General features: G+C 40.7%; 1 protein-coding gene across 1 annotated transcript in view; it reads left to right on the top strand.

Moving 5' to 3' along the window:
- LOC126484156 (venom dipeptidyl peptidase 4-like) overlaps positions 1–19328 on the top strand; it is a 282662-nt gene that overhangs the window by 206289 nt on the left and 57045 nt on the right. The window contains exon 9 of the mRNA XM_050107552.1: positions 7776–7899. Coding sequence (XP_049963509.1) covers positions 7776–7899 — 124 coding nt within the window. The remainder of the gene's footprint in view (positions 1–7775; positions 7900–19328) is intronic.

The following is a 19328-nucleotide window of genomic DNA, read 5'->3' as shown; positions in this document are numbered from 1 at the left end:
CTGTCAGTATGCTTTAGAAAATCACACTGAAGTTCACTACAGACTATTAACTGTTTGCTGCTGTCTGACAGATGGCACAGTAAGGAATCCAGAGGCCTCATAAAGAGTTCAGAATTTCCATGAGGGGTCCGCATGGAGTTACATTAAAAGTGAACTATTTTTCAGTGTTAATTCACAAATGCACACTTCTATATGCTGATTACTACAAAATATACTTGTCTCAATATTTTTGAACTTGTGTTCTGCCTTATTATATGTAACAACTACTCATTTTTCAATATTAGTTCTGCATGATTAAGCTGCAATAATGTAATCTTTTATATGTAACTTATCTAACTCTGCAGTTACGTGGTCCTTAGATAGGCACTGGGTGTCTATCTTTTCAGAGTTCTCTAAATTTTCCAAACAGATGGGAAGCTGAAACTACCTGGCAGATCAAAGCTGAGTGCCGCACCGAGACTCAAACTCGGGACCTTTGCCTTTCACGGGCAACTGCTCTACCAACTGAGCTACCCAAGCACGACTCACGCCCCGTCCTCACAGCTTTACTTCTGCCAGTACCTCGTCTCCTACCTTCCAAACTTTATAGAAGCGAACCTGCAGAACTAGCACTCCCGAAAGAAAGGATATTATGGAGACATGGCTTGCCACAGCCTGGGGAATGTTTCCAGAATGAGATTTTCACTCTGCAGCGGAGTGTGCGCTGATATGAAACTTCCTGGCAGATCAAACCTGTGTGCCGGACCGAGACTCGAACTTGGCACCTTTGCCTTTCGCAGGCAAGTGCTCTACCAACTGAGCTACCCAAGCATGACTCACGCCCCGTCCTCACAGCTTTACTTCTGCCAGTACCTCGTCTCCTACCTTCCAAACTTTACAGAAGCTCTCCTGCAAACCTGCAGAACTAGCTCTCCTGAAAGAAAGGATATTGTGGAGACATGGCTTGCCACAGCCTGGGGGATGTTTCCAGAATGAGATTTTCACTCTGCAGCAGAGTGTGCACTGATATGAGAGCTTTTGTAAAGTTTGGAAGGTAGGAGACGGGGTACTGGCAGAAGTAAAGCTGTGAGGAAGGGGCGTGAGTCGTGCTTGGGTAGCTCAGTTGGTAGAGCACTTGCCCGCGAAAGGCAAAGATCCCGAGTTCGAGTCTTGGCCTGGCACACAGTTTTGATCTGCCAAGAAGTTTCATATCAGCGCACACTCCGCTGCAGAGTGAAAATGTCATTCAAGATGGGAAGCTCTTCTGCCATATTACCCAGTCCTCTAACATTTTGATGACATAAAGCAAACCTACTTTTTTGTGCATTCTTAAGTATTTTGTGAAGCTCTTCCGTTATTTTAATTTATTTCAAAACAGGGCGCTTGAATCCGAATTCCGACCTAAAGAAAGGTGCCTCTGTGACATCATTAATCACAGGGAACTTGCTTTGTGTGATGGCAACCCCCACGTATTATCTGGAAGAAGCTCAGCCAATGTAACTTTCCCTCTCCTATTCAGGTGTAGGCCATGTCTAGTATATCCCCATCTCCTAATTGTAGCAACAGGCACTAGTTCACATGTGTCAGTAAGACATATCATACACAGCAATATTAATACAATAGCTTTCATTAATAAAGTTAAAACATTGTGTGGTTTGAGGCATGTTTTATGAATAATAGAAGGGAAAAATAGAAAAATGGAAAAGCTAAATACATGGTTTCAGATGTGTGATGTTTTCTGTCAGGGGCCTGAAAGGGAAAAAGATAAAAGAGATTAATTGATTTATTGGTTTTTTGATCAAATGCATAAGCTTGTTATGAGAAAACTGGAAAAGAAGAGCATAAAAACATGTTACATGTGGCATAGTGATTTAGAAGGATACTGAAAATGAAATAGATTGATAAGAGATGAGAAGTTGCTCCACAACATTGGTGGGGAAAGAAATATAAGGAAAACACTAATTAGCAGGAGGAACAGGATGACAAAATGTACAAGATGTGATCTAAAAGTAACAGGAATTTTGACATGTGGAATTATCGGGTCTACTGCCGGATGTTTGTGTCACTCTGTCACAATATTTCGGCCACGTAACTCATTGCCTTCTTCAAGTGCTAACTGAGACTGCCGTATTGAAGGATCTTACTGGACAAGATCCTCCAATACGGCAGTCTCAGGTAGCACCTGAAGAAGGCAACGAGTTATATGGTTGAAATATCGTGCCAGAGCAACACAAACATCCGGCAGTAGACCCGATTTTCCACATGTCAAGATCTCGCTGGGAAAGCCTGAAGAGTTACAACAGGAATTATTCTTTTTCTTAAAAAATCTTTATTATTTATCAAAATCGAATTTGTCCCCTTCAAAGTAATCCCCTCAGATATAATTCAATTGTGCCAGCACTTTTTCTAATCTTGGAAGTACTTCTGAAACTCCCTTTTCATACAAACTGTATTTTATCTTGTAAAGACCTAACCATGTCCAGTATCCTTGTATATATTCCATACATGTAGGATTTGAAGGACTAAATAAATAAATAAATAAACCTACACTTCGAGGGCTATAAAGCCAGTTCTTAACCTGACATGTAAGCTGTCCCCTGCATAGCAGGCCCATAAGGCAGGCAGATACTATAACCACAAAACATGCCTGTTGTGCAGTACAGTATTTATGGGAGAGGCTGAAAAAATGCATTTTTGCTTGCATCTGTGCTCCTATTGGAATCAGGAGGTTACAAACCCTACAGTGATGGTACTTGCGAAATTTGCAGTTTGTATGACAAATTTGGTCGAAATTGATCCAAGGGCTTGAATGGAGATCTTGGACATACATACACACATACATACATACAATCTGGACTCTCCAGAGAAAATTACCACATCTTTTATCTAATTACCACAAGATGCACTTTACGAATAAAAAGGAGCAAGATAGGATTCAGAATCAGGGACATGAGAATGCCTTATCTGTGGTGGCATGCCTTTAAATGACTTTGATGGAAATTGGGCTTATTTGTCAATTGGTGGAATGCTTATGCTAACACACCCTACAAGGACGATCAAGTATGTACCAATAATACAGATGAGAACAAGTTAGAAGGAATATAATAATTCACAAGTAGCCCTGAATAATTGGTTATCACAAGGGCAAATTCAGCAGAATAAAATGGGCAGTATCTGGAACACCATTTCAGTGATGGCAGCTGTGATTTTCTGACTTGTAATATGTATATGAGTAGTGTCATGTTGTGAGAGTACTTTTTCATGATGATACAAACTCTCCACTCACTGCTGCCAATCACCTTGAATATCCACAGTGTCTACACCCTCCTTCCACAGAACCCACATTATCCTGTGTTGACCTCAATGATACAGTCCATGGTGTCTGTTCATGCAATGAGAAAATGGGCTGTACTGTGCAGGGATTTCATTTCTAGTGATTGTCCTGCCACCTACTGTTATACCAAGTACTACATACTTGCAACTGCAATAATGACTCAAATGGTACACCATGAATGATGGAAAAAAATACGGCGTAAATTAATATGGAATGCCCCTCATAGATAATATGATACTGGGATGTTTTAGGTAGTGTCAGTGAAGTAAGCACATATTGGTAGGAGTCTAGTAATCTTCAGCAGTTAAGATAATACTACCTCTTAGGTAAATGACAGCAAAGCATAAGAATGATCATCTTGTGCACTCAGTTTTTATGCATGTGGTCCTCATTCAACATGTTGAAGAGGCTGTGCATGTATTGAGGGTACAGTCGTAAGGTTGAGAACTGTAGGGTGCCCTTAAATAGCTTAGGGACACACTATACATCATAGGCCAGTAACCAGCTAGCTGACTGTATGTGGGCTACACAAAAGTTCTTTTTTTTTTTTTAGATTAGTTGACTCCATTCAGTCCATCAGCATGAGATTCCAGATGTCTCCTGCAAATGAGATTTGGCTCCTGCAAATGAGATTATTAAAATCTTATTGATCAGCTGCTGAGTCATTCACCAAGAAGTACCAGAATTTGAAGTACTCTTAATGAGTAATGGAGCTCCAGTGACACTATGTCAGAAAGGAGGCTCAAACTTATAAATTACAGCAATGAAATATTTGGGGTAAATGTAAGTGTATATTGAAATGGTAGGCTAATACAAAACAGATGTGTTATGTTAGTTTTAGTAGGTAAGGAACCCAAATCCACCAAGATAGAAATTGAAGGTGCATGCTAAATTATTTGGTCAAGGTTCAGTATAAAGGGTGGGTAGAAACATAATTGGATCCTTCTATCAATCAAAGGGTTCGCCCTCAGATGTCACCGAAAGCTTTAGAGAAAATCGCAGCGTGCTAATTCCTGTGTTCCCCAATTTTTATTGTTATCATTGGAGGACACATTAACCAGTCAAGCTGTGTGGAGTGTGCTGAGGTGATTAAGGCTGTGTAAGTAGCAGACATCCTGCAAAACAATGCTAAATATCTACTTAGAACAGATGGTTCAGAAGAAATATGTTAGATCTAATGGAAACAAATAGATTGATTTCATTTGAGGATATCCATTCTACAACTGATGTCAGTGACCATGAGAGAGTTGTAGCAACAATTCCTACCCAAAACACAAAGGATAACTTAAATGAGTAGAAATTTTTACATGTTCAATAAACTAGAGAAAGAGACACAGTGTCATATCTCAAGGAGGAAAGGGAATCATTTACAAGAATAGTTGAACAACTATTATTTCATGATAGCAAATGGGATGCTGCAGCACACAAAATGGGAACCAAACATTGTCACTGTGGTCCTAATGTCAGCAGATAGTGTACCTAGTTTCGAAATAATGTGTGTATAGTGTATGCAGTATGTGTGGGGACTAGACATGAGAAAGGAATGAAAAATATAGCACTAGCCTTTTTCATTATTATGTATCTTCTTTGCCAAAACAATATTTTCTGCCAGTGATAAACTAAGCGAGGTAATATTGTTTTAAACAGACTAGCCTTGTATTCAGTTGGATGGAGGCTCCAGTTTTCATTCAGTCATCCTAATTTAGGTTTTCCATAGTTTCCCTAAATTACTTCAGGCAAATCTTAGGATGAGGAATACTATAATGCCTCAACGCCCCATCCTTATCAAAATAAATCTGCAAGTGTGTAAATACCTGTATACACGTCCTCCCCCGGTAGCTGAGTGGTCAGCGTGACAGAATGTCAATCCTAAGGGACCGAGTTCGATTCCTGGCTGGGTCAGAGATTTTCTCAACTCAGGGACTGGGTGTTGTGTTGTCCTAATCATCATTATTTCATTCCCATCAACGCGCAAGTCATCAAAGTGGCATCAAATCGAAAGACTTGCACCCAGTGAATGGTCTACCCGACGGGAGGCCCTAGTCACATGACGTGTATACATAAATTACATTGTTTTTGGTATTATTAAATTATAATACAGGGCGTTTCAAAAAGAAAGAGCAGATTTCAAACATTTATTTCTCAAAAACTACAAATGATAGAAACACAATTCAAACGTTTCTTGTCAGAGAAAGGTTCAAAGTTTTTCAATGGTCCGCGCAGAAGTTCCATGCAAATCCGCAGTGGCGCTGGCGTTTGTTTGTAGGAAAATGGCGACGACACCACAGGAACGATCATTTTGTGTGCTGCAATTTGCAAAGTTAGAGTCCATTGTTGGTGTGCAACGTGCATTCCGCCGTCAATTCAACAAACAGCCGCCTCGTCATAAGCAAATTTATGAGTGGCATCACAGATTCGTAGAAGATGGTTGCATCTGCAAGCGAAAAAGCACGGGTCGTCCACGCACATCGGATGAAAATGTCGAGCGTGTCCGTGCAGCTTACGAAAGGAGCCCTAGAAAATCCACGACACGGGCAAGTCACGAACTAAACATGTCTAAAACAACGGTATGGCGCGTTCTGAGTAAGCGTCTGCACATGAAGCCGTACAAACTGCAGTTATTGCAAGCATTGCGTCCTGACGACCACAACAAAAGGTTCGAATTTTCAACTGCAATTCTACAGGACATGGAAGAGGACAATTTTGCCGAACGATTAATTTTTTCAGATGAATCAACGTTTCACATTTCTGGTAAAGTTAATCGGCATAACGTACGAATTTGGGCGAGTGAAACTCCGAGGGACGTTATTCAACATGAAAGAGACTCACCAAAGGTTAACGTCTTTTGTGCAATTTCGGTAAACAAAGTTTATGGACCTTTCTTTTTCATGGAGAAAACTATCACAGGAACCATTTACCTGGACATGTTAGAAAACTGGCTATTTCCTCAACTTCAGGAAGATTCAAATCACTTCATCTTCATGCAAGATGGCGCCCCACCACACTTCTCTGAACCTGTACGACGGTACCTAAATAACACCATTCCAGGACGGTGGATTGGAAGAGCAGGAGCACAAGATCAATGTCATCGTCTGTGGCCTCCCAGGTCACCAGACCTTACTCCCTGCGATTTTTATTTGTGGGGGTACATAAAGGACTGTGTTTATGTCCCACCTATGCCCGCTACTCTTCAAGAGGTACGACATCGAATTGTTGCGGCCGTGAATTCGGTAACTAAAGACCAGTTGCGTCGTGTGTGGCAAGAAATGAGATACCGGTTTGATATTTGTCGTGTAACAAATGGTGCTCATATTGAGGTACAGTTTTGATATTTGTTGTGTAACATTTGGTACTCATATTGAGTGAAGGACCGTTGGAATTGTGTTTCTATCATTTGTAGTTTTTGAGAAATAAATGTTTGAAATCTGCTCTTTCTTTTTGAAACGCCCTGTACTATGACATGCCCAATACCTTTGTAAAAGTGATCTGTGGATGAAGAAAACTACTACTTCTACTACTGGTACTACCACCACTACTACAAGCACCAGCTAGATAGGTGTACTGTGTGGTCCTGTGAGGTACTAAGTATGCTGATGCTGAAGTTTTCAACTTTCAACAAAGCTTAAAATCTTAAGCAACTTTTTTTAAAATTAAATTATATTGGATTTCTTGGATCAGTTTTTTCTGTATCATTGAGCAATTTGTGCATGAGAGCTTTCCAAGTAAATGACAAACTAAACAGTATCATGACTAGTATTGTTGAACTGATTGCCCAGTTGTATGATAACTCTGAAGCATGCCAAACTATTTGTGCACAAGACAGTTTTTAAGTGTGAAGATGATACTTGTTTATTGTTTGTATTTTTTGTAATGCAGTATTATCTCCACTGTAAATATTATTGGAATTCAATTTAAATCTTATATACAAGTAACTATCTCTTGTAATCAAATCAAATTCTTGACACATTGTACATTCAGGGCAAGCTCATGATTGAATTTATCCATGGAACACATGTCCAATATAAGTAAATAAGCTATTTCTTTATTTGGCTTATGGAAAAACCTCAGGTTCTAAATTTTACACTCTGCAAGGAAAATGAAGTTTCTGAATAATTATGTCTTTAAACAGTAATCTGCAGTGTGTGCTTGTGTGTGTGTGTGTGTGTGTGTGTGTGTGTGTGTGTGTGAGAGAGAGAGAGAGAGAGAGAGACTTTGTCAGACAGACAGTATTGTACAGATAATAATTTTGACAAAGGTATAATGTACATTATTGGTTACATGATTAAAATTTATGTTTAGCTTTTTGTTGCTGCACTAGTGTAGTGCAAATCTGTAATTGTCATCTACTGTAATGAATATATTCTTTGCACCAAAAGAATACAGCAGTTTTTGTTAGAAGTTCTGCTATGCAGTTTAAAATAGTTTGTTTCAACAGAAATGATGTTTTTATTTGTCCACACAGAGACCCAATATTATGTGGTGTTACATGGCCATCTGAGAATGAAGTTGTAGTTCTGTGGAAAAATAGAGTACAGACAGTTGCAAAAATAATGGTCTGCATGATTGACGATGGGGACTGCCATGAGGTAAGTATCATTATGAGAGTATGTAAAATACTGAAGTGCACACTGAATGCCCATTTGTAGTATAACACATTGGCCTATCAAATTGTTTATGCACAAGACATTTTGTGTTTTCTGACTTGTATAATTACTGTTCTTGTTCAAATCACTATCCAGCAATTACTGTTACGGTTTTCTGATGTTTCCCTAAATCACTTATGGCAAATGCTAGGATGGTTCCCTTGGAAAGGTCAGAGCCAAAATTTCCTTCCCAAGTCCAAGCCCGAGTTTTGTCTCTTGCTTGTTCCTTCCTTCCTTCCTTCCTTCCCTCCCTCCCTCCCTCCCTCCCTCTCCCCTCCCCCCCTCCCCCCTCCCTTCCTTCCTTCCCCTCCCTCCCTCTCTCTCACTCTCTCTCTCTCTCTCTCTCTCTCTCTCTCTCTCTCTCTCTCTCTCTCTCTCCCTCCCTCCCTCCCCCCCCCCCCTTCTCTCTAACAATGGCAAGTGCACGATGCAATAACAACAATATGGAAAGGATAGATTGCTACTTGCCACATAGAGGAGATGTTATGTCACACACAGGCACAGTGAGAAAGACTGCTAAAATATTTCAGCTTCTGGATAAAGTTGTTCTTTTGAAATAGAAAATACATACATTCGCAGAAGCACAGTTCGCACATACATGGCCACCATCTCTGGGCACTGGGGCCTGACTTTGACTGTGTCTGACATGAGCAGCAGTGTGCTTGGGGGAGTGTTGGTGGTAGTGGGGGGGGGGGGGGGGGTGGAAGGATACGGATAGCAGGATAGGGGTGGAGGAAGACGCTGTGCTGCCTATTGGAGCATGCAGGGACATGATGGGGCAGTACAGGCCTGCTAAGTGAAGTCTTGGGAAGCTGCACTGGGAGAGGTGTGGCTTCAGATGCAGTTACAGTCAGGCCACAGTGCCTAGAGACAGCAGTCAAGTGTGTGACTTCTGCTTGTCTGAATGTCTGTGTGTTTTCTATTTTTGATGAAGGACTTTGTTCCGAAGCTTAAATGATTTTAACAATCTTTTTTAGTGTGCCTATCTGCAACACAGTGCCTCTTCTATGTGGTGAGTAACAATTTATCCTTTCTATATTGTTGTTATTCCATCCTGGGTCATCCATTGTTTGATTTTGTGTTATTGCTTTCCTTCCAGTCTACAACTTAATGCTGTTTTCCTTTGTTACAATTTTCTATCTCGTTACTTACTCAGTGTCCATCCTTTTCTTTCTCTTCTTTGTTTTATCATCACTTTCTATATCACGCATGCGCTGACATCTGAGCCACCCTGAATCAACAGTCTTGTCCATGGGCAACACACAGCTATGTGATCGTGAAAATTGTAGTTGCAGCTTCTTGTGTCCCACAAATATAATCATTCTTGGACCTTCAAATTAATCAAACTTCCTCTTTCATCCTCACCTACTTTTCATGTGCTTTTCTGTACCTTTGTATGCTACAAGTATTTTGTATCTAACCTCAGAACAAACAAACACCACACACACACACACACACACACACACACACACACAAGCGTACGCACGCACAGACACACACTCTTCTCTCTCTCTCTCTCTCTCTCTCTCTCTCTCTCTCTCTCTTCTCTCTGTTTTCCTTCCCTTATTGCGGCACTCGTGTACTGACTCCACCTAATTCACTTCCATGTGCTGGCTCTGCTCTTTGCACACATCCATCCACCAACATGTATTCCACTATTTTCCTCTTTTTATTTATTTTTCTCTCTGATGTCATAGTGTTTTCATGTTTATATTAGTTCATTTTCGTCTTCCTCTATAGGCCCTACTCCCTCAGGTTTCACCTTTGTCCCTCTCTGTGATTTTCCCCATCTATTTTTATGTATTTTTTATCCTCCACTATGGATCCTTGCTCCTTCTATGTGTGCCAATACAAAAAAGTTTCCCTATCCCTAGTCAGACCCCCAGACCCCCAATCCCACATACTGCTCCAGCATTGTTGCCCAGCTCATGGAATCCTCTCCCAAATAGCTCAACTATCAAATTACCCATATCCAGCTGCAGTCCCTTCTTCCTCAAAGACCTCTATCTGTTCAAACTACATCAGTCCATAGCCCTTACTATCTAGTCCTACAAAATGAAATAACTCAGGCCCAAACTACATTGCAATATCTCTTCTCCATACATAAAATTATCCTGCCCTGCAATGACGAATTCCTGCATCCCCTGTCCCAAATTGAAACTCTTGCTCTTCAGGAACTAGGGCATCATGCACAGTACCACCTCAAAAAGCTCTCCAACCTGTTCGCTTTCTATTCCTGCCTTGGACCACCACTATCTGTCACCTCTACAAGAGCTTCCATCAAACCTCCCCCTCACAGCCCTCGTAGCTGCCAAGCCATGCCTCATAGAGCTACTACATTTACCACACCTTTGGAAAAGTTTTAAGAATGGGCTTGTAATTGACTCCTGTCTTTCCACAATGCAGGCCTTTTCTTCTGCACCTTTTCGTGCAAATGCTCAAGGACACATTTGTAGTATTCCTGGTTAACTGGCTGTCCTCCAGGGGTAAATTCATGATGCACAATACCAGTAGAATAAAAAAAAATCATCAACATTGCCTTCACCTTCGACCGACTTTGCCATGCTTTTTTTCCATCATGGTGAATCTGGAGTCTTCCACTGCGAAGACTGCAATTCGGTTTCAGGATCATATCCATATACATGATTTGTCACCTGTAATTCCCCTATTTAACAAATCTGGATCATTTTAATCCGATTAATCAGTTCTTGGTACACTTCAAGTCGGTGTTGTCTCTGGTCACTTAACAACACTTTTGCAATGAATTTTGTGGACACTCAACGGATGTTCAGATCTTCCATTAAAATTGACTGAACTGCATAGAAACTTAAATTAAATTCATCAGCAATCTCCCTAATTGTAATTCTATGATCAGAGCACACTAAGTCAAGAACTTTCACAACATTTTCATTTATTTTTGATGTGGAAGAACAGCGGGACAGTGGTTCATCGTCAAATCTTTTTAAATCTGTTGAACCAGACATAAACATTTGACTGCCTTGTACAATATCTCCAAAAGCTGTTTTTAATAGTTTGTAAGTCTCAGAAGCTGATTTCCTGGTTTTAAAACAAAATTTCACGCAAACTTTTTGCTCCGTTTTTATGTCCATTTTCACGCAGACAGAAAATGGCTTCAAGCCCTAACAGACCCGCACTCAACCAACTGCCACAATGAACTAATTAAAGGAAAAGCAGTTTCCTGTCAGAGGGCATTCAAGGACAAGGCAATGACTCACTCCCCACCCTCCGTGTACCTGCCCACCAAACCAGTAAGCAGTAGCAGATCCATTCTTAAAACTTTCCAATAACACCTTGTGGAAAGGATAGCAACAGTGATAAGGCAATGGGGTAAGAAATGTTATCACTGAAGAGTTTGTCTGACACTTCACTCTATATGGCAGTGAAGATGCAAAAAGGACATAAGTGTATTCACACACAGAAAAAAACATGAATATAGAATTTGGTATAAATATGCAAGTGATAAATCCTCAGCAACTGATTCTGAGACTGTAACGAGAGCTGATTCAACATGTATTATGTTGCAGACATACTTGAATTATTGAGAAAGACTGGTAGATAATAAAATAATGCGCAAGGCAAGAAAATGTATACATCAAAATCATTATTCTTTTAAATGCAAGAGAGTTCATGTGGCTAGAAGGATATAACATTAATAGATCTAAACAGAGAGGAAGAGGATGCAGCACAGAAAATGAGGGTGAAACTTTGCTACAACAGCTTGAGGCTCTGTGTTTGCTTTGAATACAAGTGAATGTACATTCCTCTGGGGGATTGATTTACATCATTATATGTATTTATTTTAGATATTATAGACAAGAAATGAAAATAATAATAATTACATATATGTACATATACCTGACAACTTGTAAACATGTCTTTCAATGTTTTATTAATATGAGAAAGTATTCAGTTCTTTTTTCAGTAAAAAGCCTTTTTCTTTCAACTCCAAAGTTTTTATGAATCATCTCTACCCTTCTGCATGCATTGTTTCAAAGAAGTGTTATTCCTAAGCTGAAGAAGGTTCTTTTTAAATAATCAGACATGTCTTATCAGACAGATGGTAGATATCCTGGGCAGCATACGTCATTTTATTACAGATATTTTCCATGATTTCAATATTTTTAGCATCCCATCACATGTTTGTACCTCCAAAATTAGTTAATGCAGTTAGTATTTTCCTCTTAACTGTCAGTTCCACTGCAAGTACTTTCATCTCATTCCCAGATGTAAATATGTATTCATTTATGCAACGGGCAATACTACATGATTTATAAAAATACAGTTCCCCAATCCTGACTTCATCATCTTCCCACACCATATACTTCTTATCAATTTCCAATACATCATCATCTCAGCATAGACACCTTACAACAGTCTCCTCCAGATAGCAAAAATAAATAAAAATGTTCTGAAGACAGCATATATATTTCCAAATTCATTCAGTTTCTGTTCATAGCTTCCTGACTTCTATTTTATGACATAATTTTAAAATTCTACCTTTGTGTTGTGAAAAACAATCCTCTCTCTCTAAAAATAACATTTTCCTCAAAAACATGGCTAGGTTAAGATAAAAAATTATTTTACATGATCTCAGATTAATGTCATGACCAATACTCCATCTTTCATAGTTGAAAGTTGATGACCCATCATATATTCCTCTTAACAGTCTGTCTCCATTTTTCCCGGTCTTCTGCACCTCAGAGTAGCTGACCCCATGTTTGATGTGTCTTCTCCTTTATCTGGTCTGTCCATTGCCTCAGTGATCATCCTTGCAATCATTTCCCTTCAACTTTGCCCTGGATGATCATCGTTCCCAAGTTATCCTCCTGATGTCAACTATGTGACCAAAGGACTGCAGGATTCACTAGAAACAAATGCTGGATAATCTCTTCTCCACTATGAGTTCTTGAAGCATTGATTTGTTTATCCATTTGTCCATCCATGATATTCTCTGCAGCCTCCTTTATGTCCACAATTCAAAAGTATCAGTTCTTTTGCAGTCTCCTTCATTATTGTCCACATTTTAATGCCATGAAGGGAAACTGGAAACACCAGACATTTCAGCACTCTTAATTTAATGTGCCTGGTTAGGGTTCTGGCCTTCCAAATCACTCTCAGCTTCAATGCAGCATCCCCACCCAGAACAATTTTGCATTGAATTTCCTGTGTAGAATCAACCTCTTTCTGATCGCTGAGCCCAGATAGACAAAGTGATCAACTTCTTCTTCTTTTTCTTACTAACTGATAGCGTAAGTTTCTCACTTTCTCTCTTAATGTATTACACACTTAATATAAAATTCACTTCAGTGAATCAGTTTTTCTTAACAATTCTGTTCAAGTGCTGACAGCAAATAGGAAAGGATCAAGTCTGATACCAGATATTGTCCAAATGTATCCAGAAACATGCATAAACACTTCTATGAAATTAAACAGCAAAGAAGCCTGGAAGACATTTAATAACATTATTTCCCCACAAATATTTTAAACAGATACTATAATTCTGTTCCAAATAATCTTAAATTCCATTTACCAATAATTTTCTATCATACAAAACATGACAAAGGTTAAAAAAAACATCACTGTTGCTTCTGAAAGACTCATTCATTTGGAGGCTTCTTACATTTTTTAATTAACACAAGCTATGGTACTTTATTCCGTACACTACTGCAAATCTTCTCCTTATGCATGTTCATACACACATACTTCGCAGCTTTCGAATATAAATTGGTACAACTTGCTTCCACAGATTACAGTTATTCTTTTTCTCTCAAAAATTTTCAGCTCAAAATTAAGACAATAAGTATGATTGTAATACTAAATCTAAATACTCTTGACTTCACAAATAAACAAAACTGTGAAGTATATTGGAAACAAAAATTATTATGTTTCTGATAAAATAGTTAATTTTATGTCACCAGTATGCTTCATCAATGTACTTTTAATTAAAATCATAGAAAGTGTACAATTTGTGGTCTGGATCTCAGATCACGTTCTAAATTGTAGTGTTCTGTGTTCTCTGAATACTGTAGAAAAAAGATGTATATTCAACAGTTCCATTACACTTGGAATGCACTTTGAATTCTCTCTGTCTTCCATACTTGTTAAGTAACATGCTTGATCACCCAGGATCTTCAACATCCATCCTCTAAAATATGCTACAGAAACACCACCTCTGCTCCAGAGGACACATGACTTCTACCCTCAAGAGGGCTGCCAACTGACTCCTGAATGTCACTGGACTCCAAACTGCTTCATGAAATTATTTTACATTCACACTTTCCAACCATTCTGATTCAGGAGCGGGATGTAGGCATTTTCATTGGCCACTTCCTGCGGCATTTTCATTGGCCATTTCCTGCTCCCACAATAGTGCTTCTGCAAGATGATGCTTCCTGGCAATACATTTAAAACTTTTTTTGCAAAAAGTTTGGAAACACTGTTTGTCATGAGGAATTTAGTTGCTTTAAAGTCAGCCTTGTCAGCTCAGACTGCCACCCATTAAGGAAGATTAAAGAAAGACCAGCCCCTCACCTCTAGACCAAACAGAAACCCTCTTCCCCCCCTACAGCCAGAATCTAGCTGTGAATAATCTGGCACACATGGGAAGCCATGGAATGATATGTTACAAGGAGCTTTGCCGCTAAATTTTCTCATACAAATATTCTATTCTGCCAGAAAAGAATACTACAATTCAACTGAGAAAAAAATGGAAGCCTGTGTCTCAGTGATTAATGAAAATGCAAAAATATGTTGGTTCTGTATTTCATGAGCCCTTGGTCAGTATTGGTGTAGGTGAAAAGTTGTAACTGATATCTTTAACAATTTGAAGGTTATTTGAGATAAAAAAGTTAGGCATCTAAACCTGTACAGTGTTTCCCCTCATTCTGACAGAGCAGTACTTTCTGTGCTGATTTTCACTTCCTGCATCAGAATCTTTCCAATGAAATACAAAATAATTGTTAAAACATTGTGTATGACAGTGAAAAAGATTAATATCAGTGAAGAAAATATGGTCTAGTTCTGCTTTTCAGTTATGGAAATTAAAAGTTCGGAAGCCTAAGGTTTCATAACTGTAGTTATTCTGTAAGCCATTGCTGTAGTTATGGATTTGTCTACTGAATTTTCATAAACGATGTAATTCAGTTTCAGTTACACAAAGCAATGACTGATCAATTTAGGAAATAATGTAATTTACCTTCTGTCAACTTCTTCACTCAGCATTGATTGTTGTAATGAGGGCTTGCAGTAAAAAGTTTTGGCATTAGACATATTTGCCTTATCTTGGAACTGATATAGTCATATTTATCCTTTTATTCTCCACTGTTTCTTTCTTACAGGCTATGCATATGTACCTTATTGATTCGTAAATACTGTAAGATTAAACGAGACTACACATCAAAAAACAGAACCCTTGGGACACCAATAGGCACACACAAAAGAAAGAAAGCTTTCTAGCTTTGGGATGGGCTAGGCATGTAATGCATGATTGTAGGAGCTAATGGGTAGTGGCACACTCTCAAGGTGATGTAAGGACCTGAATTTGGAGGTAGTGACAGGATGGAGGAAGGGAAAACCATTGGGTGGAGGGTGTGGGAACAGTAGGTTACCTGAGATTGAGGCCAGGATGATTACAGGGGCAGAGGATGTGTTGTAAGGATAACTCCCGTCTGCATCATTCACAGAAGATGGTGGTGGAGGGAAGGATCCAGATGGCCTGGGTTGTGAAGCAGCCATTGAAATTGAGCGTGTTGTGCTCAATTGCGTGTTATCACTAAGTGCTCAATTTTTTAGTGGAGTAAGAGATGCCGGGTCTTCCACATTGGTCTGCCATAGGGATATGATCCTTGCTGCAAGAGACTGTGAGTGGGAGTGGCATAGGGATACACTACGATGTTGTGTAGGTTGGTGGATGACAGAACAGCACTTTGCAGTGGGAAGGATCTCGGGTAGGACGTCCCTCATTTCAGGGCAGGATAAGAGATGGTTCTGTTGCTCCAGTCCAGGTTGATACTGCATGACGAGAGGAGCACTCCTTCATAGCTGGTTGCTGGGGGATGGTGAGAGGATTGAGGACTTAAGAGGATTTTGCATGGGAAATCTGTGGACTAGGTGTGGGAATGTTGCCTGTCTGTGAAGGCCTTCATGGGACCTGCAGTATGCTCAGCAAGGGTGTTTCTGTCACTGCATCTGCATCATCCACAGATGGATAGGTGGTATTTGAGGGGTTTTTTGGTGTGACAAGAATGGCAGCTGTTGAAATGCAGGTTCTGTTGGTGGTTAGTGGGTTTAATGTGGACAGAGGCATGGCTGGAGCCATCAGAGAGGTGGAGGTGAACATCCAGGAAGGTGGCACATCGGGTAGAGGAGGAGCAGGTGAGGGGGATAAGAGAAAAGGACTTGAGCTTCTGAAGGAATGTGGGTAGGGTATGCTGATCCTGAGTCCAGATCATGAAGACATCTTCAGTGAACCTGACCAGACTAAGAGTTCGGAGTTGTGTGAGGCTAGGAAGATTCATCCTAGATGGCCCATAAATAGGTTGGCACAGGAAGTGCCATAAGAGTGCCCCTGGCTATGCTGTGGACTTGTTTGTATACTTTCTTTTCAGTGGAAAACGATTTGTGGGTTAGGATAAAGTTGGTAAAGTGTATAAGGAATGGGTAAGGGGTTTGCAGTCTGAAGAACAATGGGACAGGTAGTGTTCAATAGCAGCAAGGCTTTGGGCATGAGGTATGTTGTGTACAGGGAGATGGCATCAACAGTGATGAGTAAGGGACCAGGAGGTGAAGGGGTGGGGATGGTGGAATGTTGGTGAGGGAAGGGGTTAGTAACTTTGAAATGAGGGGCCAGAGTTCAGGCATTTAGTTTGAGGTATTAGTCAATGACAGAGGAAATTCTTTCAGTGGGAGCACATTAGCCAACTACAATAGGGTGTCAGGATTGTTGGGTTTGTGGATTATGAGAGCATGTAGAAGGTGTGTGTGTGTAAGGTGTTGTTGGGGTGAGGAGAGAGAAAGACTCAGGATAGAGGTTCTGGAAAGAGCCTATGGATTTCAGTATGGACTGGAAGTTGTGTTGAACTTCTGGGATGAGGTCACTATGGCAGATGTTGTAGGTGGATGTCGGACAGTTGGCAGAGGCTTTCTATCAGTTAGCCACTGCAACTCATAACAACTGTGGTGGACCCTTTGATGATGATTATGTCAGGATCTATTTTCAGGCTGTGTATGGCTGCTCTTTCTTTTAGTGAAAAATTTGTGTATTAAAGAAGGGACCCGGTGGGGTGGGGGGGGGGGGGGGGTGGGGGGGGGGAGCCATGTGTATGGTGAGGTCAAGTTGGAAATAAGGAATTCCTGGAAGGTGATCAGTGGGTAGTTAGATGGGAGGGTGAAGGTTCACAGAATTTGTGAATACAGGGTTTGTATAAAAAGTAATGATACCGATTTTTTTGCTGATGCGACTGTACTTCACAGCGCTTGCTCACCCGGGGGGCACAGCATGCCTGTCGCCTGCAGGCTCTTGTCTCGGCAGCATCGTTTGATGAGTGGACACGTCACAAAGTCATCAGTTGTGGCACAACATGTAGCAAATGATCATCAATGTTATGCCATTAAGTTTTGTGTGAAACTAGGAAAATTGGGTACAGAAACATTGGATGTGTGTCGGCAAGTCTATGGCAATGATTGCCTGTCAAAAGCTCAGGTTTTCAGGTGGGTGAAGAGCTTTAAAGGGGGCTGGGGCAGCGTCGAGGATGAGGAACACTCCAGACACCCATCAACTAGTAAAACTGACAAAATCATCGACCGTATGCGCATTTTATTGAACACTGACCATCGGATGAGTGTCAGGATGATAGCAGACGACCTCAGACTGATAAAATGACAGTGTGCATCATCATCACCAAAGAATTGTCGGTGAGGAAGATCTGCACAAAGATGGTCCTGAAGATTTTATCAGATGTGCTAAGGCAAGCACATGTGGATGCCTGCCATACAATCTCCATAGCCTTGAAGCTGATCCAGAATTTTTAGATAACATTATCACCAGAGACAAAACCTGGGTATTTCAGTATGACCAAGAGACAAAGCACATGAGTGCCAAATGGCACACCACAGCATCCCCACATCCAAAAAAGGCTTGCATGACCAAATCGAAGGTGAAAGCCATGCTGTTGTGTTTTTTGACTTCAGGGCCGTGGTTCATCATGAGTTTGTGCTCCGAGGCCAAACTGTTAGTGGGGCTTTTTATTGTAAAGTGCTCAAGGGACTGAAAGCCAGGGTCCACCGCATGAGGCCAGCCATCACTGATGATTGGAAGCTGCATCATGACAACGCACCGAGTCACACCTGCTTCATGGTGGCCAGCTACCGGGTCAAGAAAGGGATTCCAACGATTCCTCACCCCCCCCCCCCATCCCCCCCCCCACCACCCTGCAGTCCCGGTGTGGCCCTGCCAGACTTTTTTTTGTTCCCCGAACTAAAACTTCTCTGAAAGGACACCGTCATGGGACCCTGGAGAAGGTCCAAGTCACCACGGCGAGGCCATCTCAGACTCAGTATTCACGGCGGCATTTTAAACATGGGAATCTTGCATGCAGTGAGTTGTTGACTCTCAAGGATCATACATTGAAGAGTAATAAGTGGTTGTAGCGATATCTACAATAAATTTTGATTCAAAAGCTCAGTTTCATTACTTTTTATACAAACCCTGCATGTGGCAAACTGGACAGCTAACCAGGGTCTGGATGCTATGAGGGGATTGTGGAGGGGTTCACTGTGAGTAGGATGGGTGTTGAGGAATAGTAGTGCCCCAAGGTGGGAGTAGGATGTGAAGAAGTTGGATAATTTATGGAGATGATGTCTGGAATCCTCCTCCAGATGTTAGAATGCAAGGATTTCTACTTTGCAGATGTTGCATATGTAGTAAGGGTTGCACAGTACTAATATCTTGTGGAGTAAGTTGAGTTGGTTCTGGGATGCCTGTGCCATGGAGAAGTGTTTCTGCAGTACCAGGTTGTGCAGTATAGATACCGACAGTATCTCAAAAGGTGAAGGTCATTGTGAGAGGACGCATGCACTCCATAGGAGGGGATTTTTATAGTTACACTGTTCTAGGGGGATTCCATGGCTTAAGCATCATTTAAGGAACAGGGAAAGGAATACTTTTCTGAACTGGTGAAGAAACATGGAGCAGGGTTCATTAGGGAAGGAATGGTGTTAGGAAATTCGAGATGATGTGGGAAATGAGCAAGTGAAAGCATTAGTTGGTTATAAGAGAAACTGAATAATATGGCATGAGTTCAGGGAGTGAAAAAGAGGGAGGAATTGCGCTGGGAGCAATAGTATGGTTTAGT

The sequence above is a fragment of the Schistocerca serialis genome, chromosome 6 (assembly GCF_023864345.2).
Source record: "Schistocerca serialis cubense isolate TAMUIC-IGC-003099 chromosome 6, iqSchSeri2.2, whole genome shotgun sequence".
In the NCBI taxonomy this organism is placed as follows: Eukaryota; Metazoa; Arthropoda; class Insecta; order Orthoptera; family Acrididae; genus Schistocerca; species Schistocerca serialis.
The sequence above is the reverse complement of the archived record's forward strand: the minus strand, read 5'-3'. Positions and strand labels throughout refer to the sequence as shown.